Source organism: Apostichopus japonicus, chromosome 14 (genome assembly GCF_037975245.1).
Source record: "Apostichopus japonicus isolate 1M-3 chromosome 14, ASM3797524v1, whole genome shotgun sequence".
Lineage (NCBI taxonomy): Eukaryota > Metazoa > Echinodermata > Holothuroidea > Aspidochirotida > Stichopodidae > Apostichopus > Apostichopus japonicus.
In genome coordinates this window covers 16,747,103-16,771,929 of record NC_092574.1, presented here as the reverse complement: position 1 = coordinate 16,771,929, position 24,827 = coordinate 16,747,103, and the positions used below count along the sequence as shown (strand labels likewise).

General features: G+C 38.5%; 1 protein-coding gene across 5 annotated transcripts in view; it reads right to left on the bottom strand.

Moving 5' to 3' along the window:
* The window catches only part of LOC139979885 (protocadherin Fat 1-like), a 116,565-nt gene that overhangs the window by 27,913 nt on the left and 63,825 nt on the right, over positions 1 to 24,827 (bottom strand). For 4 of the 5 annotated variants that reach the window (XM_071991075.1, XM_071991076.1, XM_071991072.1 and 1 more), the window contains exons 4-12: positions 24,694 to 24,755; positions 11,199 to 11,522; positions 9,256 to 9,472; positions 7,247 to 7,380; positions 5,779 to 6,265; positions 5,140 to 5,163; positions 1,404 to 2,899; positions 795 to 972; positions 305 to 526 (exon numbers count right to left, since the gene is read on the bottom strand). In XM_071991075.1, coding sequence (XP_071847176.1) covers positions 305 to 526; positions 795 to 972; positions 1,404 to 2,899; positions 5,140 to 5,163; positions 5,779 to 6,265; positions 7,247 to 7,380; positions 9,256 to 9,472; positions 11,199 to 11,522; positions 24,694 to 24,755 — 3,144 coding nt within the window. The remainder of the gene's footprint in view (positions 1 to 304; positions 527 to 794; positions 973 to 1,403; positions 2,900 to 5,139; positions 5,164 to 5,778; positions 6,266 to 7,246; positions 7,381 to 9,255; positions 9,473 to 11,198; positions 11,523 to 24,693; positions 24,756 to 24,827) is intronic. The other variant, XM_071991074.1, reaches the window with a different exon arrangement.

The window sequence follows — 24,827 nt, the reverse complement described above, 5'->3', positions numbered from 1 at the left end:
AAAAACATGAAAATTAGTTAAACAAATCCAATAATTTGAAAAAATTAAATCCACCCCAATTAGTGACAATTGTATTTGTTTTCTCTTTCAACAAAGCTGACCCACGTATCAATGATATGGTGATTTTTCTGCATGATTGATATTTCACTTTGAAAATCATTTCGGTGAGAAAACAGCCAACTCCCTCGATTTTGGTAAGTCAACAAAAATGAACAGTACAGTAACACTGCAATATCTTGTCAGAATTTTTTATTTTTAAACTTTTTAAAATACAAAATTTAGTGGAAAATGTTATCAATCTCACCAGTAAGAGGAGTGATGTCAAAATGTTTGTACGGATTGCCGTTGCTGACACTGTAGATGAGTTTACGGCCGCTGGGACTGATGGCTTCGATCTGGACCACGGACGAAAAGAGCTGAATATCCTCTGGGATGGAGGCACTGTAGTACTGCTCCCTGAAGACAGGCATAGCTTTATTCCGGACGATGATCGGGACCTCCACGATTGAACTTCTTCTTTCTTTCCCTGAAGAGGCAAAATGAAACCCTAATTGTCAGAAATGTTTGGAATTATTTATACTCATCATACCCACACATACATATATATGTACATATGCATATATATATACATATGTAGACACACAGATATGTAATTGTGTAACTTTTGGCAAAGACAGCTTGTTTGCCATAAGGCAGAAACTGCAGCCCTACCGAGTTACCTTTTGACAAGATGAGCACCTCTCTTCCCCGACAGAAAAGCTTTTGTGTCTTTGGATAAAGACCTAGTGACTCACCTTTATCGCTGGCTTGGACCAAGAGTGTGAAGTTGCGATTTTCTACGTCAAGTCCCATCACATTTTGAACTGTTATATCTCCAGAGACAGGGTCTATATCAAAGTACCCCTCTGCTCCACCCATGAGGGTATACTCCACCTCACCGTTGCTACCATCATCTGCATCCAGAGCAAGAACCTTCAAAAGAGAAATAAATTAAATGATATCCCATGTGAACAGACATCGGTGAGTATTCAAAACTTATAGAGAAAGAGGAACTGTGTATGAAATACAATACAAGTATTGAAAATTACATAAATTGTAAACTTACGGCTAGCAGGGATGTTACAACTAACAGGTATGGGCAGAGATATGAGTGACTGTATTGTCTCCAGTTGGCAAAGTTTCTGAAAATGCTGGACAGAACGTTTTCTTCCTCCTATGTGTGAGGTTGGGAGATGGGAGAGGTTGGGCAGGTATAAGGGGTGGGACAGGGATTGTGAGCTTCACAATGAGCCATAGATATTTACAAGTGAGGGGAAGTAAAAAAAAATACACAATTTCAGTAAAATAATACAAAGAAATTTACTTGATAAGTGAAGGAAATAGATATAAAGGATAGCGCTTACAGTTCTAACAATTTCTCCAACTCGAGCATCGACTTGAACGATTGCGTTGTATTCGTGGTGCACAAAGACAGGACTGTTGTCATTGATGTCGGTGACCTCCACAAAGACCACGGTGCGGGCTATTCTCGGCGGCCGGCGGTCGTCTCGAGCTTCCACCACCAGCATGTACTGATCCTTCGTCTCTCGATCCAGGGGGATCCCGGTCGTTCTGAGAGAGCCCGACCGTGCATTGATACTAAAGCAGTCTGTTGGATTGAGAATGGTGTACGCCACCGGTTCATTCAATCCGGTGCCGACCACCGCAACCTGTGCAATGTAGGTGATTCCTGTGCTGTTCTCGACCACGGTGGCGTCCGTCTGATTGGAGCGGAACTGGAGGTCCGACGAGGCCGTCTGCTTGGTGATGATGCGAACTTGCGTCTGGCTGGTGTGAAGTCCATCGGACACTTCCACTTGTAGATGATACCGTCCTTCTATCCTCTGTGGCTCCGCAACGAGGATCTCTCCGGTAGTCGGCTTGATCTTGAAGTGACTCCCGGCATTGCCTGCCCGGATGGAGTAGTAGAGGTTTGAGAGACTGACCGAGTCGGGATCGGTGGCGACCATCTGACTGACCAAAACATCCTCGAAAGTCGGCAGCAGCAGGGAGGCCTCGTAATCCTCTTCGACAAAGACAGGAGGGGAGTCGTTGATATCTTGGACGGTCACTTTGACAAGGGCGGGGTTGCGAGCGCTGAGAATCTGGGATCCAGAATCGTGGACGGTCACATGGAATTCAAAAGTAGGGTGCGTCTCGTGGTCAAGGCTCATGAGGGACCTTATGGCGCCGGTGTTCTCATCGATGACAAAGTACTGCGCTGCGTCTTCCTCCACGATGGAATAGACCAGACGAGCGTTCTGGTCAAAGTCCAGATCTATCGCACCTACCACAAGATGATGATTGTCCTCATCCGACACGACCGTGTTCATGGGTGAGGACTCTGTTATGGTGCCCTCGTACACCTCCTGGATGAAAAGCGGGGCGTTGTCATTCACGTCCAGGACATGGATGATCAGGTGGGCAAAGGCGCTGCCCCCTACCATGTTGACTGCTTCGATGGTGAGGTTGTACACCTCGACCATCTCAAAATCCAAAGGCAACTTAGACAGTACCACCCCTGAGCTGCTGTCAATCTCGAAATGGTCCCGCTCGTTGCCGCCGGCGATATCGAAGAAAACCGAGGATTTGCTGATGACGTCCGGATGGAGAACAAACTGACCTGGAGACAGATTCTCCTCCAATTCGGTGATGAACTCGTCTTGGACGAATCTGGGTGGAGCAGAGTTTGAGAGCACCACCGTGATGTTCACTGTAGCGGTGTTACTCAGTGAAGGAGTACCGTGATCCATGACTTGTACCCTGAGCGAGTACTTTGCTTGATCCTCGATATTTAACTCTCTTGTGGTCATGATGTTTCCTAGCACAGGATCCATGTAGAAAGCATCCTCTTTATTACCTGTAAATGATAAAATATTGAGAAACGTTACGAAACGTTCGTTACTGACAAAATGTAAAGCACCATTTTGAAATGATTGATATAGCCATTGACTTTTTCCCCATTTGATTAATGAGATAGTTTGGCTAGCTTGGCAAGAGGCAATTTCCTCACAGATGTTAAAAAGGCATCATTTTAATTCATGATTGATGGAAGAATGATTTTCTTTGAAATTCAAAAGTGATGTGAAATCTCATCATCAGAAGCAATGTTGTTACTGTCAGCGTGAACTGAATTTGTATGAGCAAAACTGACCACACGTTTGTAACAGGTTAAAACTTCTCTTCTGACAAGTGATTTGTCAAATTCAGCCTCTGGAGTAGATCCTGCTAGGATCAAACCATCAGGCCCACTCACATTTATATTACTATTTGAGTATTGCACACATTGTTAAACCTAAACACCTCGTTACAACAGACAAATATTTCATCCACTTTTCCAAGAAAAAAAGATTACTACAAATGTTCACAGTCATAAATTCACAGCAGATGCTAAATACCTACAGCCACACTTCAAAACATTTATTTCAAACAGAATTTCTAAATCCCTTAGATTTCAACTGTTGGACCAACCAGAGGAAGAGGTGGTTAACTTTGACCAAAAAATACCATCTTCTGTAGATGAAAACAAGAAAATAAGGGAATCTACTAATTTCCCTTTGGGTTAAATAATAGTTACAAAGAACAACATTTATCCCACTTCTTGATTCAGCTTTGACCATAACTTACAACTATAAAGGATTGTTTATTTTTGGCAGGATAATTAAAAGAGTTAATGTTGTTTTGTTCATGCACATTAAATTTTTCCATTCCTCACAATCACATAGAAAAGCGTACTGACGGGAAAAAAAATAATCAAGGTTTTTAATTCGAAATAAAACATGACAAACGGTAAACAATGATTCTAATCATGTTTCTCGACTGAAAAGAGTTTTCTTTTCTTTTCTTGTTCAAGCTTGCTATTTTTTGCAAGATGTCTTCAAATTGCAGTATATATCCCAGAAAGCACAATGTTGACAACATTCTCTCGTGGGTTCACTTTAGCTGACGATTGTTAGTAATAAATATTCAAAGATAACAAACAAGCAAATTTTTATGACAAAAAGACAAATTGTGAGAAACAAGAAGCCACAATTTTGTTAGAAACTAACAGAGATTCTACTGTACGTAGCGGTTCATAGTCGCAATGGTCGAATCGTTCATTTTAAATACTATTTCTACGACCGAAAGGTCACAGACGGGAACACTTCCTCGAAACGAAAACAAAAGCAAATGAAAAGAACAAAGACAAACGTGGAGGACAGACTCTGTATCCTCATCTGAAGTTTTTCGCAGAGATGGTGATAATGATGCTGGACTGAAGTAAACAATAATTCAATAATTTACTCTAAATGTTTCTACTACAGAATAATTCTGTTTCTGGTGCACTGCAAAATTGTCAATCCTTTTCAAGAAGCAGTCAAATGTTTCTATTACAGAATAATTCTGTTTTCTGGTGCAATGCAAATTTGTCAATTCTTTGAAGAAGCATCCATGAGGTGCAATGATATTTCTCTGTTATAAACTAATATAACAACCTGCATGTATTGTATGTGTGGGATGAATGTGGCGGACTTCCTGAGATGAGTACCCTCTGTAATTTTCACATTCAAATACCAAATGCCAACATGAGATAAGACGTACAGCTGTTTACCTGCCAGTATGAAGGTCAAGGTCAGAAGCATTCGCTCTTTTTTTGTAAGGAACCCATCACATTTAAATTATGTCATTTTTGATAGCAAATGTTATACTGATGGATTTGAATCTATTCAAACTTGTGGTGGACCACTATCGCACACACCCACTGTCACCCCCACCACCCCCCCACCACAATCACCACTCCAACACACATATACACTTTTCCTTCCTCAATTCAGCCTGGAAATTTCTATCAACCGGGTAAGCCTTCAGCAGCAACCTAATACACCCAGAAAATGTCATATTATCTTTCAACTCTCTGAGCAGTGAGATAACGAGGTAAGCCTAAAATAGTTCCTCTAATCTTGTCCGAGGACGCTTCTTAATGTTTTCGGAGAAGGGGGAACAAAACACCAAGGTGAGTTCACGTAATGAGTTTGTTTTAGTGAGAAGCAAATGATGTATCTAATAGAAGCAAAAAAACACAAGGCCACACAAATGAAGAACAAACTGTCTGTCCCAAACCTGATAATCTGCCTGGAGATGACACTGTCAAAAGAAAGTTGGATTGAATATCATGGATAATGACTCCTTGCCATAAATATAAATTAAAAATCTTCATCTTCTGTGACCAAAAAGATTGTTATGCATATTGCCATATTGCATATTGGGAGGGGAGGAGGAATTCTCTCTCAGAACCCTGCAATGTACCTCCTCCTCCATTGGATAATAAACTCTAGTTATCACTTCAGACGGCCAGCGTCAACCACCAAAAGAAAGAGTATCTCATCTCACCTCATGGCCGAGAATCGATCATCGATTTAATAGCTACTCAGATTCTCTCCTTTGGCCTAACTTTTCTTTATATTATTTCTCCACACCCCCCCAATAGACTAATCAAATCCTCTGGTCGTGGCGATTAAAGGCAGATAAAAATCGGGTTAACTACATCATCATGTCTTCGAAAGGTATCAGGGAACTTAAATTACTTAAATGTACTTAAATCAATTACCTTCTCAGAGGAAAATTCACAGATCGAGGCCAATCGATAGGGGTTTCACTTATAAACAGCTCTTAAACTTGAACTGTTTACGCTTAAAAACTTTACACCCCGAAGTATGACCCCTGGTGTCATAATCATGCGTGGCGTTTCGATTCTCTTACCTGAAAGGATGGAATATTCCAACTCTGCATTCACGTCCTTGTCGTTGTCGTAGCCTTGAACGTGTACCACGACTGTCCCCGTCTCTGCGGTCTCGAACACCTGGCCCTCGTAATGGTCAGCTCCAAAGTACGGCATGTGATCGTTGAAATCCAGGACGGTCACCACCACTGTTGTGAAGCTGTGGAAACTAATGTGGCCCACGTCTCTGACCTTGACCGTCAAGATGTGTTGTCTGATGCCCTCGTGGTCCAGCGGGTTACGGACGTAAATTTCACCCGTGTCGGAGTTGATCTTGAACCTTGATTTACTGTCGGGGTGCGCGGTGGAACTGATGGAGTAGAAGAGTCGGCTGGTCACGTCCCTGTCTGTCACGTCTAACTGGAGGATTTTCTTGCCAGACGCGATGTTCTCTGGCACCGAGACTTCGTACTGATCGTGGCCAAAGACAGGAGCAAACTCGTTGGCATCCAGGACGTCTAGATGCAACTGAAGATTAAGATTTGAACAAAATGCCAAAAAAAAAACTGTAAAAAAACACTTTTATTGTTTTGAATGCGTTCCTCTATTTTCTTCCATCTTGTTAAGGGGGTAGGAAACGAAAACATCAACCGAATGTATTATTGAAGATCATTTGAACTTGAGTAAAAAATGTAAATGATTATCATGCTATAATGCAACTTGACCTTTGACCAGTATGTCCCAGATATTTTCAATGAATGCAAACATTGTACAAGTCATTATAATCATTCCCTATATCAATTATGAATACACATAAAATGAAACCAACATTCTACTAATGCAAACCCATTGCTGAGGAAGATAACCAATTGATGCTGTGTTGTTATTCAAAGAAGGTAGCCTTGAGGCGTGTAAAATATGAAAAATTATGCACCTGCTTCCATAAAATGACACTTTGATTGTGGTGTAATGAATTAAACATGGCTTCATTATTTCCCCTTTATGTTTTATGCTATGTGAAGAAGGACTCAAGAAAAATTTGAAAAAATAATCTGAAAATTGTCCAACAACAGTCCAAATAAATAACCCTGATTTAGAAGAGCAAACTGCAGAACAATGAACACAAATTGAATGTAAACAATTGTCTTCCTAAAAATAACAAGATTTTTGGCACTCTCATTGCAAAGCAGTGGCATAACCAAGATGAAGGAAGGGACCCAATTCACTGTGTAACCAGAAGACCCTCCCTGCTCCCCTCTCCCCCTCCGGCCATGTCCTCTTAGGTTATTTTACAATAACAGCTTCTGAGAATAAACCACATGGACTAGGTTTGATTTAGTATTCAAATGTAACTTCCAAATGTTACACAATGAAAATAATGTGCACAATGAAAATAATGTGCATTCATTCAATTAATTAATTCTGTAATTAATTAATTAATTCTATAAATTAATCCTATATAATCCGACCACATTCCTTGAGGAACCGCTCTCGGCGGGATACACTTACGATGGAAGTAGCGGTATTGAATCCATCTGACGCTGTGATTTCAAGGTCGTAAGACGTCCGGGTCTCAGCGTCTAACGGTTTGGCCACAAATATGGCTGACTGTTGGTTGGTGAAAGCAGCATCATGATTGCCACCTGAACACAAAAATAATGGAGGGAGAGAAGTATATTAAACTTGATTTAATATCAGCTAGAAATCTGTTTGGAATACGACAAATATTTTGTAGTTCACTGTACACTAAAAGAAAAAAGCACAAATCAGACAGAATTACATTACAAAATAGGAGATTTAAACATTTATACATTGAATAAAAAGAAAAATTATAACGTTATTTTTTTTTATACAAAGTTGTAAAAAGAAGTGTAAAACACAAAATGGGGGCACTTGGACAAATTTGCATCCTTTCTCTTCCACCCATGGTGGCCCCACCCTTCTTTTTGTGCTTACCCCTCCCTATCTGTACCAAAGCCTATCAGCATTCAACTGTCTTCTGTACTGATATACCTAATAAGCCACACTTCAGTGAATAGCTGCCCAATACACCATGACTACATATGCAGAGACTGAGACCCACAGATTATACAAAAGAGCTTCTCTCCGGAAAAGATATAGATAAAGGACTTGATTCCATTCTAATTTTACTCCTTCATCCTCTAACCCAATAAAGTCATTACAGAGCGCTTACTGGCAACTGTTCCCCCGACTCGTATTACCCACCTAGGGCTAAAAATTCAAATCTGATCTTTCCATTTTATGATAAAAACTGGGGTGCTTTTGGATGCTCAGAAATGCACGGCTTATATATTTTTCTGAGGAAGTATTTCTTGAGGGAAGTAATCTAATAAAGAGAGGAATGTGATTAGCTAGATAGTGATCAGATAACTTTGGAGAAGATATCTATCCCTTAGAAGGTTAAGTCCAGTCACTCTAAAGGTCTTTAATCTTCTCTGTATAATTAACTTAAACAGAGTATGTCAATAAGAAGATTCATATCAAAAGATCAGACTGTTCAAAATTTAAAAATGTTACCAGTGTGGGGGGGGGGGGATAGGTTGGGATGTGAACGATAAGCATCAAATTCAGTTACTGCCAGACTATTTTGATCAACTCTGCAGAGTATATATGTCAATGCTAATCCTATCAGGTGTCTGATACTCATACTTATCTTCTGGAGGTCATTTTTTTCCTTTACAAAGTTATCAACACCTAAAGGATTTCTACGAAAGAGGCATTACTTATGTTTCATACCAATACGCACTGTAAATACTTCCTATGTCATACTTATGTCACTATAACAACATTTGCTATAAAATGTCTTCCCAAAAGTGTTGCAAATCATTGTAATATTTGTTTATGTATATCATATAAATATGTTTTTTCCTGGAAACATGCAGCACTATTTAAGTTGAAATTGCCTCCCCAAACTTTCTCAAATCTGCACAATGCATTTTTCTCCCCATAATTTGTAGATTAAAGGGGCAACTATGAGGGTAAAGCTACCCCATTTTTTGAGAGTATTGAGTGTAATTAAAAAAATCCTTGTTTCCCATGCTTGTGCTGTACTTCCAGATTGACCAGGAACTTTAAAGCAGGAATCAGGGTACGACTCAGCTTCAAGAATCCGTTTAAGCTAAACAGACATACACAGCAAACACAGCATAAAATAGTCACATATTCTTCATCCCATTGCAACAATTTTTTTTAAAAATCAACAGTAAAAAAAAACAACTAGAATCAGTAGAACCGTACATTGCAACTGTTAATGTTTGTTGGCCACTGGCAATTCAAAACATCACATTAAAGTTCTGAAGTAAATTGAAGGACACCCCCACCCACTGATGTTTTGCTATATTAGATTTTTGGAGGAAAAAAAATGCAGAAAATAGCCATGTCATTGCAAATTGGCCATCAAACCCAGCTTTCTGCTTATGCATGTTTGTCTGTTAAATTTTTGCCCATCAAAAGGAGGAAAAATGAGAAAATGGCTACATTGAGGTCTTGGCTCTTACCTGTGATGGTGTAGATGACATCGTTCGAGTTACTGTCATAATCAGACGCAAAGACTGTGGTGACAAACGTCCCCGGGGCGACGTTCTCGTATAGCGGATCGGAGAAGAACTCATCAAATACTGGTGCCAGGCTGGATGGCTCGATCGGGTCGATCACAGTCAACAGGAGGGTTAGTCTGGATTTTTCTTGGATGGGGCCGTTGTCAAATGCATCAATCTGGGAGACGAGAGGAGAGCGGAAAAAAATATGGAAGGATTGTTACCAGAGAAATTGACAAAAGGAAACTAGCTGTGAGGATTGCAAAATCACATTTGAGAATAACTATGAATAGTAAATTCTTTCTGCATTGTAAGAGTTAAAGGACATGCATGTGGGAGAGGGGGGGGGGGTTGGAGGGGGAAGCATAGGTACCACTTGTTGTCATGACAATCAGCAAGTTGTACTGTAAACAGCTGTCTATGGATATCCTCACAGATTTCTTCAGGCTGGGGAATTTATATTGATGATTGGAAGAAACCAAGCTGTTTTAGTCAGTTTCTGACACTATGGATGGCCATTAGAACTAGGTCAACATTGTCAAACGAATGTCACATTGAATGATGCTAAGACCATGATTTACAAGGCCAAAAAGTACATGTTAATCTTGAGACAAGATTGCTTAAATCTAGGCAAAAGAATGGTCTATATTTGCATTTGCTGTTTTTGCTTTCATTCTTGACAGCGTTGGTAGATTACGACACAATACTAAAGAACAGTCCAAATGGTGAAAGGTATAACAGAATCCCTTATGAGATACAGTGCATAGCATCAAGTGTAATAAACACTGTTGGAATCAACACAAAGAAGTGGTAGTAACTCGTGCAGTATTCTCTCACAAGATAAAACAAATTTGTGAGTTTGATGTAACCAAAAGTGATCGCTTCACATCTTGATATGTAAAAGTGGCTGGGCAGTAGTAGCTGATGCAGTACATATGAAACAGTGAGAGGTTCCCCCATCTTCATCGTGCTGTAAGTAGGGTGGGTCAAACGAAAAATACAGGCCTATCCCTCCGATCGTAACAATAACTTTGAGGTAATCATTTTCACTTGTTTATGTTTTAGGTTAAACGTAGTGTTTGCTGTGAAAGGCGAGCAGGTGGGGGGGGGGGAACAAATCTGCACAAACAAAGTCATTAGGGTTGTTTTTCCGATCATTCGATACTTGTACACAGGAAGGGAAATCATTTGCAAATAAAGTTCTGGTTTTTTCTTGCTCTACAGCCACAAAAGTTTGGCATCCCACCGATAAGAATTGATCTGAAAGGTAATAAACACATACTAAACCAACCCTAACACCTGTCCGGCAGAAAATAAACATAAATTGTAGGTCAGTTTTATGCTACTTTTGGTGAATTTGGCATATAAACTATTCCAGAATTAAAATGAAGGTAACAAACAAAATACTTACAATTTCTACCACCGTTTGTAGCAATGCTCCCTGGCTTTAAATCTATCAAAACGACATTTATACAGGACACTATTTAAATTTAACGGGACAGTCTGATAAAACTACCGACAGAAGGGTGCTTCCATTTCTTTATCCGTAAAGAAGGTAGGTCAAAGTAAGAGTGGTCAGAAATGTTGGGGTATTTGGCTCTTTTGAGACAAAACCATGAATCAGAAGATCTCTAAAATCATTAAACAAAGGAAAGTACAAAATTTTGTAGAGCATTAGATAAACTAGAAGTGAAATGACATTAGGCTGTGAAGTCTAGCCAAATTAAATTAGTAAAAATTATCCCCCCCCCCCTTTTTGCACTCTCCATTTATCCCATACTTTCCCAAATCGATCCCTGTCTCAGTGGATGTAACCACCCCTGATTGCAATAGTACAAGGAAGACAGGTAAAAGAGACGGGATTATTAGAAGCAAATTAATTCCTTCTCCGTTTAACATCTTACCATTAGAGTGAAGGACTCCCCCTCCACCAGTGACCTGCTGCATTTCACTTCTCCAGTCTGGGCATCCACTCCGAACCTGGTCTGCCTGTCCTGTCCCGTAGGGATCACATAGCTGACGGTGGCATTCTCTCCCTCGTCATCGTCGTAGGCAAACACCCGGAGGATGGTGTGTTGCTCGTCTCCGACTAGTTCTACCGGACGCACCGGCACCTTCCCATAGTTCATCTGGTGGAAGACGGGAGCGTTGTCATTTACGTCCAGTATTTCGATGATGACGTTAGCGGTCGACGTGTGAGCAGGATCGCCATTGTCAGAGACATCCACCTGGATAAGAAGCGGCAAAAACGAAGCTTTTTTACGAGATGAAACATGAACATGATGACAATTCCACATGTTATTCCAGATCTGTACTGGTGCTGAACTTGTACACTTTTGCTGCGAGTTTCTCTGCTTTCGTCTCGTCAGACGATGAACAATGTTATATCTGTGTATAACTTAGAGGAGAGTTTTGTCTTCAGAAATGGTTTCCCAAACCAAATCTGACTCTCCCACTTAATTAAACAGAGGTTTTCAATCATAGCACATCACAAGATGACTTTTCCAAGGCAGATCCTACTATAACTGGTACAACTTTGTACCATAGTTACTCGACGCTATAAAGTTGTTGAATCTAGCCACAATTTATGGACGCTGAATCGTTTAATTCGTCCTTATGAAACTTGACAAGTGACTCATTTGTCTCATTATACCCTATAGAATTGACAATCAATGCTACCATAACTGCTGAAATTATCCCTCAAAATAAATCAATAGTAAAAACTGATAAAATGTATATAATTAATATTATGTATATATAAAGTTAATAAATAGTTAAAAACGTCATGCTATTTGTATCTGTTATATTTATCTCAGTATTAAACTAGATGTGCTATCAATTTTTTGAATTTCAATTAATGATATTTTTTTATCTTCACATCCTTAACCCATACATGTCTGTTGTATTTACACTTTTGTCACTAGTCCCTGTCGGCTACAATATTGTCATACCCTTTAACCTAATTTATCCCTGATAAACTACACAAACTACTACAAATTATAAGATCACCATTGATGATAGGTCAAATCCCTCCTTCTGGTGTCCTTTGGTCCATCCCTGTCCCACTCCACCCTCAGGCACCATTTTAGGTACCATCCCACAATGCAATAGCTTTCAACGCATTTAAACATGTTCCATTAAGAGAGTTCCTTTGGGCTACATCCATTGAGTAATATATTTGTATCAAACACCATGGTAACACTTGTGTTAGGGATTACATCTAAAAATTCAAAGATCCTGGAGATAACATTTTTAGGGAGAGGTTGGGGGGTGGGGTGGAGGATGGAACCAGAGGATGGATGTGTTACTCTATCAAACAATCACAGAAATCAGGATTTTTATGTACCTTTGTAAATTTACGAAAAAGAAAAACCTTGGAATATTATGTTATCTTGAGGAGTGGTTGCGGCAAATTATTATTAATTTCTTTTGTACATAGGACAGGGAGAAGGGAAAGAGCCCCCCACCCCCGTCTCCATTTTATTGTTATTGGGAAGAGGCTGTATGGCCTGCACAAAATATGCAAAAATTGCTTGAATTCTAGAACTTTAGCCTCTTTTTTGTATTTCACTTTCAAGACCTAGAACATTGTTACTGGATCTGAAGATGCTGCGACTTTATTTTGTTTCTTGTAGGGGGGAGGGGACTTTTCCTTTGGGGGGGAGGGGGGAAGCAGAGGGACAGAGGGTAAACCGCATTAAACATAAAAAGATTAAAGGTCTTCTAGACCCTATTATCAATCTCATTACACCTCAAAGACAGTCGGTGTCTACGATCAGTTCTTGCTTTTAATTCCCATACATATCCCTTAATACTGGATTAACCAGTTATGAATGAATCGGTACTTGCACTATCATCAAATCTTGTAACGGAAAAAGCCGGCCAGCAAGTACATAGGACCTTAAAATAATTTTTCATTGATGAAAGTCTAGCTGAATGTCTGAATTAGCGCATAAATAATACGGCTTGATATTTTCATCGACCCAGAGAAACCATTTCTGTATTTAAACTGTCAGTTTATGGTAGATTAAATCAATCTGGAATAAAAATAGGATTACATTCACTCAGCAAGCACAGACAATAATTAGCACTACCACAAAAGTATGAATCCTGATGCTGTACCACAGTATTAAGGAGTACAGCTACCACAAAATCATACCCAATCTCCTCTCTTAAATTTCTCAAGTATTAAACCACAAGCCTATTTATATATTTCCAATTCACATTGTCATCCCCCCCCCCCCCAACACTATTGTGGTTGGCCAGACAGATTTATCCTGACACCTTTCGGGCAAGTATTTGACTTTCTTATTTTCTGAGGGGGGGGGGGGTATATTCCTCTCTTTCCTCTACATTTCCTTCTTTTCCAGCGTGAAAAGGTTATATCAACATGATCAAGTTCTCCATCCCTTGAATGTCCTTTTCATCTGAATTTCTGAGGTCTACCTTTTTAATCTCTCCTTCTTTTGACATGTTTCAATAAGTGAGGTTAATCCTGCCACTTTAAAAAGACAGAGGGCAAACAGCTAGTCACTTGCTTTGAAAGAGCTGAGATTAGAAGCTAATGGCCTTCCAGGCACTCCCTACAGAAGAGGTAGACACAGCTAAGGGTCTCTGACCTCTTAGATTAAGTGTTGTTGGTCAACACCTGTTTTATCAGCACCTCACATCGATCGCAATTAATATCCCTGGTGTACCTAAAAATATCGCGCTGACATAGAGAGACAAAGAGAGCAGAGTTAAGATGCCAATTATGATTTCATATTGATCCTTTCATAACAGTTTTTGCTCCGTCTTTCTACAAAAATCAGTGATGAAAATTGGCATTATGATAATGACATTTTTGTGTTAATATTAAGTCTACATGGCCTTAGGGGCTAAACATTCCAGTGTCTTCTAATGGCCCAGACCTCTCATATCTCATCAAGCCGAGTTTGATAACCCAGCGAACTGACACTTCTTCTCCCTTATATAACATTCCATGTTGACCTAGTTCTCTGTATATTTGCCCTTATTGTAAGGGACGGTAAATTAAAATTTGTAACACAAGGTAACTGCACCGAGTCTCAATTCCTCAATTCATACTAAACCTAAAGTAAGCTAACCATTTACAAACTTTTACTTCATGTTATGAGTAACATTTTTGTTTTGCTGGAAACGTCACCCCAAGACAGACCACGTGCAGAGAAACCAAACCTTAATGTAAAAACAACCTGATCCACTGTGACCCTCTAACCCCCCCCCCCCCTTACCCAGCCCTTTCAATGGGACTGTTACAATGATGGTGGTGATTTACCTATTAATTAAGGCAGTATACTGTATCACAAATCTATTGAAAACGACAGATACATGGTTTGAGCCAAAAAGGCTGGTATATTCCATACCCACTCTCCTGGGTTAACTGGCACAAATAGTTTTAGTGTTTGTCAATGGCTTTCAAAAATTGGGCCAAGTATAACCATTTGACGAGGCTGTTATTGACTTACCCTCCTTACATATGGAACTTTGCTGGTACTTGACACATTGAACGGGGACATTCCTGTCTTTTTTTATATCTTTTTTGTTATATTTCTGGTTTCACTTTATACTTCTCGCAAGAAAAGAGAAAATCTTATGTGATATACTAACATCAAAAGAAATTTCTACAAAGTAGAATATATTTACAAGCAGTTTAGTGCTGTTTACTTTAGAAGAAAAAAAGAATAGAAGAAAAGAAAAGAAATAAGGAAATTCTTTCCGAGTTTAGATAAGGAATTGAAGGGAGTGGATTGTGTTTAATCAAAACCTTGATGTTAAAATGTTGAAACTGTGTTTTTTGCCTTCCACTCCTAATCGATGGTACAACCAACCCAAACCAGGAAGGAAAAATAAATTTCAGTGACAAAATCTTTGGGTCCATAAATGAGTAAAGATATCCGTAGTGTTTTGCATTAAGTTATTAGTGTACAACAATCTATGATGTTTCTGGAATATTTCCTCTGAATACAGAACTAACAATGTTCTTCACATCTTCCTGTTTTTAATAAAGTGACTGAAAACATAGACAAATACGGTCTATCAGTTTGTTTTGATACTCCAGATTATAACCATGGTATACAAACAGGCTGGCCAGACGTTTGGTTCTAGATGAGGTTATTATGCTGCTCCAATGTTTCCCTGCCTTCCAAAAACAACTCACCCAACCCGCCCCTCCTCTCAGATCATGTGTTTTAGGTACATATCTTTTGATGGTACCATCATTACATCTATATATGTATATTATTCTTCATATAATATACCTATACTCCTTTTAATGAAACATTTCTCAAGTTACGTGTACACATTTTGCTTGTAGTTTTATCTTTCTTTGGCTCCTTAGTATTGCCTCATTCTGCTATGCAGTCTGCGATATCAAATGCTGGGGATGCATGCTAAGAATGGCCGGTAGGAGATGTAGGAGATGTTCAACTTGCATCTCAGATGAAATCAATGTACAGAAATAGTCGGACAGGTGCACAAATTGAACGAGTCTACCTGATATCGTAGAGAGGCATTCAATTTATAGATTCCTCCCCTGTTAAGTTATTTGTGATCCTTCTCTGCCGCAATGTATGTATCAGATTAAAGCAATACAAAGATCTTTACAGCTAAAGACGGCTAATATTCACCTTTTCTGCCTTTCTGACCAGAGAGACGATTCAAAAGTTTTTCAAATTAGTGTTGGCAGGCAGGCAGTACAATACCACCACACAGCTCATGCCTAACTAAGCAGGCTCAAGTTTGTTATGTAAGATTTTAACTAGATTTGGATTATGAAAAGAACTCTGACATAATAGTTTGGTTACATAATCAAAACTGAGGTGCTTAAACTTTCTGGAAAACTTTTGAGAGCAAGTGGGAACAAAACCACTAAAAAAACCTCTGACATCACTTATCATCCACTAAATCCCAAATTAATGCCCTCCAGGAGAGAATGATGCAATACATTGTCCGGTCAATGCCCTCTTCATCCTCTGGAAAGCTGATGAAGACTTATTGGACAGTTTTTTTCGAGGGAGCTATAGTCTTTTAACAGCCAGACATCCCCCTCCCTAATGACATTCAGACTTAAAAACATGGAAGGAAAATAGGAAACTAGGGGTCATCTGTGAAAGCTCAGTCAATTCTACTTATAATTTTAAGCGATTTGATGCTAGGGGCTGCAGGGACTGAGTGAGAATTAAATAACAAAGAGAATAGAATGCATTATTACTGACAGATGGACTCACAGAATGACTGACAAACTGAATGACTAACCTAAGAGAGAGAGGGAAGTGCCAGTATGGAAAATAGCTGAAAGATTTTATCGCTCAAAGATAAGGCTATGGCTGACTGCATGACCTGAAATATGCTAGACATTATTAATGGTCATCAAGAGATTAACTCCAGTCTAAGTCTGTATGTTCCATTTTGTGTCCAATTATGCTTTTGGTCTTGTTGGAACTTAAGTATTTACTTGCACAGAATTTGTTTTTAGAACATTTGACACAGCACACTGAAGGTAAATGTCTGTAAACAGAATTAGAAGAACATAAACCCTATTAACATACACTAACATCTAACATTTAGTTTCAATAGTGATGAAAACTAGTTGTTTTGAGTCTGCTTTCATTGTTCTCAGGCAGAGAAAATGCAAATCACAACACACAGATTTACACAGTGACAAGTAAACTTAGACAGATAGTTGTTGATTTTGGTGGAAACTAATTGATTGAACTATTACCTGCCAGTCAGCCCTCTCCCTTTCCCCTTCTTACACTATCTATACACACCACCCCCCTCACATTCTTTCACTTCCCTACCAATCACAGATTTTAATGGGTGTTAAAGAAAAGAGCTGGTATTTTCTTCTTTGAACTCTGGAAAACTTGAGCACTCCGTTCATACAAATAGCCTTATACTGCATAATTTACAATACAGCACATAAAATTGGTTAGTCTACATAGAGACTGTATTCTTTGATCAAGAAACTGAATCACCGATCATGTTATACACTTTCATATCCTGCTACGAGTGATTTACGCGCCCCTCACGTCGCTTCCGTCGCCCCTTTTCTTATCAACAGACTGGACGGAAATCTTCACCTCTCTGGAACTGTTTCCATTTTATAACCCTTTCAATTTTTGACAAAATCTATCATTTTACTTCTCATCAAATCTATAATCAAAATAGGAAATAACCTACCAACACACTGTCAAACCAAAAAAAAGGAAAACTTCTTTGATTGAGACCGGTCTTAATGAAAGACAGAGCCTGCTTTTCTGATGCCTTGGGAGAAAGTAGAAAATATCGGTTCCATCCACTCATGCTTAAAGGACTCTGTGGTAGACCTAATTAAATATTACCGGGACTTCCGTAATTCAAGGGAAAGAAATCATGCAGTACAATTCCTTTGGGCAAGAATGCCCTTCATCCCATTTGTTGAGAGCAAAATGCTTGAGACTTTCAACCTCCCTTGACCCTCGAGCGATTTAACTTTGATTTCAAGTTCTTCTTCACATCCTAGAATATGAATTTGTGGTCTCAAAACCACATCCATTCCTCTGTTACACCGCTATTCAAAAACTCTTGTCAAAGAAATATTGTGTTTATACCAAATACAAGCACCAAAACGTTGTCATTTTTTATTTGCAATTCTTTTTAAAACTTCCCAGAAAATGTTCGATGATTTAAATACTTGAAATCTTATATGTGAGAATGACATTGTTAACCAGCACTGAACTGCTTCTCAAGGGATAAAACATGAAATAAGGATAAATTGTGAAAAACCTGTCACCAAATGTCTTGATCTTTTTGGGAAAGTCTCCAAACTTTTAAGCTCTGCTTTTTTTTCAAACACTGACAAAATTCTGACATGAAATATAATGGGATGGAATATTCATAGGCAGCATAGATGGTTTAATATAACTGCTAGGGTTATTTTCCATATATATATCTTATTGGTCCGTGTACTTATTTATCTACAGGTAAATTTTAATCTTTACAACCATCTTGTATCTGGTCACACGCTACAGCTTTCATCTTCTAACGCCTTATTCCTTTCAAGATGAATACTCCACGACATCATCAATTAAATCCTAACGCACCGAATAGTGCATAAAAACCAAACCAAGGACCAAATTGATAAAATCACAGAGGCCAGCATAAGTGCAACGACCTATACATGACCAGACACCCTTCATCAACACACATGGTCATATCTTGGGAGCGCAGTTTTTTCATTCTGCAACTAACAGACTTTTAGTGGGAGAACAACTTCATAAAACAGGACCACAATGACAGCTTACGAGGTGCAGCTAAAAGACAAACACATCACATGATAGGTACAACAGTAACAGCAGCCAGCGAGAGATTTGTCCCGCCTCAGAGTATGAAGGTTATTCCAGTACCAACCGAAGCATCAACTAATGCAAGATCCTCCAGCCTGACTTAAAATGGATATCTAAGTGTTCCCATGACGATCATCAAATATAACAACAACCACAGGGGGAGTTCTGGATTCAGATTAAAATACTAAGACACATTTTGGAAGCTATACTGGTGACTGTTGGCTTACTTTAACTATATACAAAACAAGACCATATCAGATATTACTTTGACAAATGTCAGGAGTTTAAACAGGGCATTTTTATTAACTGATTACAAATGTTACTCAAGTTTAAAGTATGAGATCAGATTCCCATGACAACAGATCACAACACCTGGGTATGAATCACCAAACTAACCTAAACTTTTCCATTTTTGATCATTTCAATCATTTTAGTCTTAGCATTCTACTTCAACAATAATTTTCCAAATACTTACCATTGAAATAGTTACAAAAATTTTTTTAAAAATGTTCATTTACATATTTTCATAACATTTTGGCAAGATTTACTATGGGGACATCCCTGGGAATTAAAAGATAAAACCTCCATTCTATACCTGAATGGTTATTCTAAATGAAATAAAATGACTTCCCAAATGCCTTACTCTTTTTGCCTCCTTTTGTTTGTTTTTATTTAAGTAGACCCACCTTAATTGCGACCTTCAACTGTCAACGGTAATCACTGGTTAATCATATATGACGAATGTAATTTACCATAATCAATAGCAGAAAATCCACAGCAATTCAAAGCTAGGTCACAACTAAAGGCATGAAGGAAATCTTTTCCCTATTTCATTCTGTGAAATCAAGCTTGAATTTTTTTTTTTTTTTTTTGGCTCTCTCTCTCATTTCTTTACCAAGCGCCTTCTGAATGTCAAAGGAACTTCAACTCAGACTCAGACTACGGGAGCGTGAGGAAATTTGAAAATAAAATTTGCAAAATTCCTTGGGCAAAATTCGCTTCGTTCACCAGAGTCTGGCAAAACGGTACAATAGGATGCATACAATCCTTGGGCAGAGATAATTTAATTTGTCGTAAGAGATTGATTTGATCAAAGAGGATTTTGATCAAATTTTGCGGAGTGAATCGTAAAGAGAGATGTAAGGAAGAGAACGGTATTCAGAAATTTTGAGTCTCACATTTCCTTGCAATTATTGATAATGTTACATCAAAAATATCACTGCAGTTTTGTGATTCATTTGTATATGATTCATTTGTATATGATTCTACTGCATATTTGCATCATGTGAACTGATAATGTTTGAAGGCTTTCACAAACAAAGTCGGAAAGCTAAAAGGGAATGGTGAATGCAGAAACAACTTAATAGTTTGTGGTTTAAAATAATGTTGGACCACGATAAGTTCATTTGTTTGAACAAACACTTTACTTCAGCAGCGCCCTCATTACTAGGAGGTTAGGTTGGCTTTTAGCCAAGACGAAATATACAAGATACAGAGGGACCTTTACTACAACCTAGCTGGTATTAATGTTTGACAGAAAACTACAAGATAGCTAGTATTTATGTTTGACTGAAAACTTAGGCAAAGAAAACATTTTGAAACTTCCCCTGGATAAGTTTGTGATGATTATGAACATGAGGACTGTTCAGACCTAGGTGAGATAACCACACATGGGCCACTCACAACTACACCCACACACAGATAAGAGAATGAATCAATGCAGAAATTGCCAATCAGAGACATTAAAAAATATGTTTAGTCCAGAAATCTCATGTGGTTTTCTTTTCTCTGTCTATATCACATTTGAAGCTTCCTTGTAAGTTCTTCATCACTTGGGATAACAGTCTGCTGATCCATACAGTACAGGTTTCAAATAGTGGATGCACAACAACTTACAAAGTTTGGACAGTTCAGTTTAATTTGTACTATACAGTATACTCTGCAGAGCATACATGCATGTAACATTTGTCACATTAAATTGATATAAACGGTGGAACTGAGTCCCTCTCCCCCCCTCAGAGATTTCAACCTGTGACATACATTGCTCTCTCCCACCCCCCCCCCCCAAATACTCTTCACTTTCATACTACCTTAACTTTAATTGGAAAATTGATCTCCAGAGGGGATAACTGGCTAGCATGTTAAATCGTAAAATGCTTAGTGCACGGCTATCTTCTCCTTGCGGTTAGCTTGTTTTGGGTTCTTCAATGCTCAGCTGGTAGTAAGTTGAAGGTAGAGTAAGGACGACTATTGCATTGCAAGTGATAAACTCTAATGGCATGGACTATGGTAGACCATAGTACAGTAGTAGGCACTCAGGTGATGGGGATCATGGCAAAACCGTCTCAAAGAATTTTAATCCTTTACATCATCTTTAATACTCTGATGAATGACCTAACAAAGACCCTCCTCACCCTATATTGTCTAGTTTGCACTAACAATGTAAATTAAATGCAACTCATCATCAAACTTTTATATCTCTCTCAGAGCACAATATTCTCACTAGAATAGTTAATAAATTACTTTCACCCTACCAGAGGGCACCCTCCCCCCCCCCAATCCCATACCATCCCTTCCTTCAAGTACATATGGATAATCTGAAGAAATGAAAAATTCACTTGATTATTTTCAGGTCATTTTCAAGAAATGTTAGCATATTTTTGTTAGCATTCTAATGTTTGGAGGCAATATGGCTGACCTTTTATGCAACAAATGGAACAATTTTCTCCCTGAACCTGATTCTTCAAACTCTCCATCCTCTTGTGTCTCTTATAACTTTAGGCTGCACCTGCCACTTTCAATCCATAATGCCTTTTTATCCTGATTCATTCTTGAAGAGACACCTTCCCTCTCAATAAATGTTAATATTAGTGACAAAATTGACAGCATATGGGACCACACCCCTCTCAATCCCTATTGTCTACCTTCGCCACAATCTGGTTTCAGAAAGGAGGGGGTGTCAATCTTACCCTTCAACATCCATATTTTACCCCCAAGGCTATCCCAGTTAAGAGATCCCAAGGTACTTGTAAAAAAGTGTAAAATATGTTTAGTTTTTGTTGTTACCAGGGAACAACATTGAGGAACAATACCAAAGTCATAAACGATGACCCTTTGACCTTACAATACAGTAAATCAGTCCACATAAAAGGAGACTTGTCAGTGTGTCTGAATGAGTCACACCTTGCAAGCAATTCACAAAATTGTCCCCCAAAATATATCAACATCTGAGGGAAAGTCACAAATTTTGGTTCATCTTTGAAACTGATGATGGGGTATATGTCATGGCACATGGAACTATGAATAATAAGTAGATTCTGAGTTCTGTCTTGCAAAATTTTTAAGTTACCAATATAAATTCTTGAAACATAAATCTGCCAATTTCTCCGACCTCTCCTTGCACTACCCTGGTGGTGTCTTCTTTGAAAGATTCTTTAACATACCCCCCTTCCAAACAAGACTTTTGTTGTCAAAGTTTGATTTATCTTTTTCAGAACAGATATGACAAATATTTCATTGAAGCTAGTCCAGGTAAGAAGTTTAATTTAATTTTAAAAAAAAACTTCAAAAGTAATAATAATAGCCTTCTGTCTGAAACACAGAACACACATTGCTTGTTATTGTCACTATCACTATCTTTAACCTCATTCCCTATAGTTCTGGCACTCTCCTTCACCCCCCCTGTAACCCCTTCCCCAGGGTTACCCATGAGAAAGGAGCCTAGAAAAGAAGACTCCTATGTGGCCCAGCAAAGCCAAAATTCATATATCATAGAGACTTGATGCACATTTCTAATGGTAACAACTGTCTGTCTCTCTGATTTATCGGTTGTTACATATTACCATCGAGCTTTAGACCTCCTCCAGTGATTAAGCTGATTAAAAAGTATTTATCAATTGTAGTCGTTTATCTAATTATGCACAATTCCCAACCTCAGATATATGATCCACCCTAAATTCGGGGAGCTGCCCACTCCCTGATATCGTTAATTGAGTGATAAATGTTTACACAACCGTTAACAGCTTGCTCGGATTCCTTTGGAATACCAGGAAAACTTGAACAATGTAGTTAATAGTTTATTGATTGACCTTTGACACAGTCACCAGGCTGAGTGACAGTGATAAACAGTAACCTTCTGGGAATAATTAATCTGCCATCTAATAGCAAGCTGCACTGTGTGCAAAATTGCTTAAATTTGTATGCAATGTACTATAATAATTTGCATACAAAAAATGCTTTCAGAGTTTTCGTAGATTTTTGCGCGCAAATCCTTAAAGTATTTTAATGAGACCTAAAAACGAATAAACCTGAAAATTACTATGCAAAATGGGAGCGGTAAAGGTCTTTTACTGTCGTTAAAACATGTAATATATTCTTCATTACTCAATACACAGACATTTATATTTTACAGAGCAGGTTGCTTTTATCAGAGATGTTAAGTTTTTAACCAACAAGAAAACTCCTGTCAACCTAAATTTGCCTCTTTCTTTTGTATCTTTGGTGCTCCTTTTCCTCTCTCTCTCTCTCTCTCTCTTTTCAACTTCACCATCCTCAATCCTCCTCCCACAAGTATCAATCTCATCCAATCAATACACACATAGTTCACATCTTCAAAAGCTAATTTACATTTACGATTTTCACCGGAACCCCTCTTCAGAATGTCGCAAATAATCACAGCTAAATGGTTTACCCTAATGATGACTGAGAGAGTCAAAGGGTGCCGGTGTTTTTTGGGCCGTCCTTGTTTATCCTGCAAGCAAAAGACTTGTTTGTAACTCACTTCATACTTTATTCACAAGATCGAGTGACTTCATTCAGAATAGTAACGATAAAACTGAACACAAGAGTAAGACAGGTTCAGAACATGTCAAATATTAAGATAGCGATGAAATATCTTCACAGAGGAACATTCAAGTTCATTCAAATGGTCACTGAGAGAAAATTTTCTTGAAAATCTTTCACATTTGGATTTTTCGCAAAAGCCATCACAGAAAGAAAACAAAAAATCTAGCAAATGTTTCGGCAAAGAGGAACTGTAGGTTCTCTTTAAAGGTCTCGAGACTGTATCTCTCTCAAATGCTGTCACCACCCATTAAAATCTGGCACCAGAGGGTGCTAGAGGAATGTGAGAGGCGGTCCTTAGGGTCCAGCTGCCATCGGTACTTTTGTCATCATCCTCTTGAATGATGCAAAAAGAGGCAGCCGAGGGCTCCAAACCCATCTTCTCTTAGGTAAGCAATATTCATCCTCTTATCCTTCTGTTTCAAATTTCCATCCCTTTTTAGTCGTAGGGTAGTATTTATAATTCTTGCCTCCGGATGATTCAAACTTTGGACTTTTTGAGTAATACCAAGATCTGTAATTATTACAGAAATATTTAGGGGAAGCGGGGTAGTGATGATCTCTCACTTTTCCATATTTTGTTTGTTTGATAATGTGTGTGTATCTGGGTCATCTAAAATCTGTCATAATAGTTGAACCCAGTATCAACAGTGCCAAAAACAATCTTACTCCAAAGAGAGTCGTAAAGATCAGTGTTACCAGAGTTAGCGTTTTTACACTAGATCTAGCGTTTTTAGTCATTTGTGGGGTTCTAGCGCACGTTTTTTCTAAATTTGGTAATTCTACCGTTTTTTGCCTAAAACTAGTTAAATTTACCAAAAATTGACCACTTTTCAGATTTTTTAGACAAAATTCTTACTTGGAGACCCATCCAAATTTATTTTGAGTATTTTTGCCGAATCTTCGGAATTTCCTACCGAAAATTTCCATATTTTTTCAAATTTTCTGGGTCAGACTATCACTCAAATCAACTATTCAAAATCTATTTTGTGATCGGTGACCATTCATCCTACGAATCTGTGCTAAATGACTCCAAACAACACGAATGTTAGGGAAACTACCATTTAGCGTTTTCTAGGGTTTTATTTTCGCAAATCTAGCGTTTTTTCGTCAACTGTCGCTGGTAACGCTGGTAAAGATGTGTTTAAGATGACTACACCTTACAGTAGAACACAAAGAATACAGAGAGAAGCGAGTCCACGGTACTTACGTCGAAAAGGTAGGATGACTTAACTTCCCGATCCAATCTGGAATTGGCAGTTGAGATCATTCCTGTGAGAGAAAAGAAAAGCAGAAAAAGAAAGTCATTATTTTGGTGAAATAACAATTGACTGACTTGCAGAG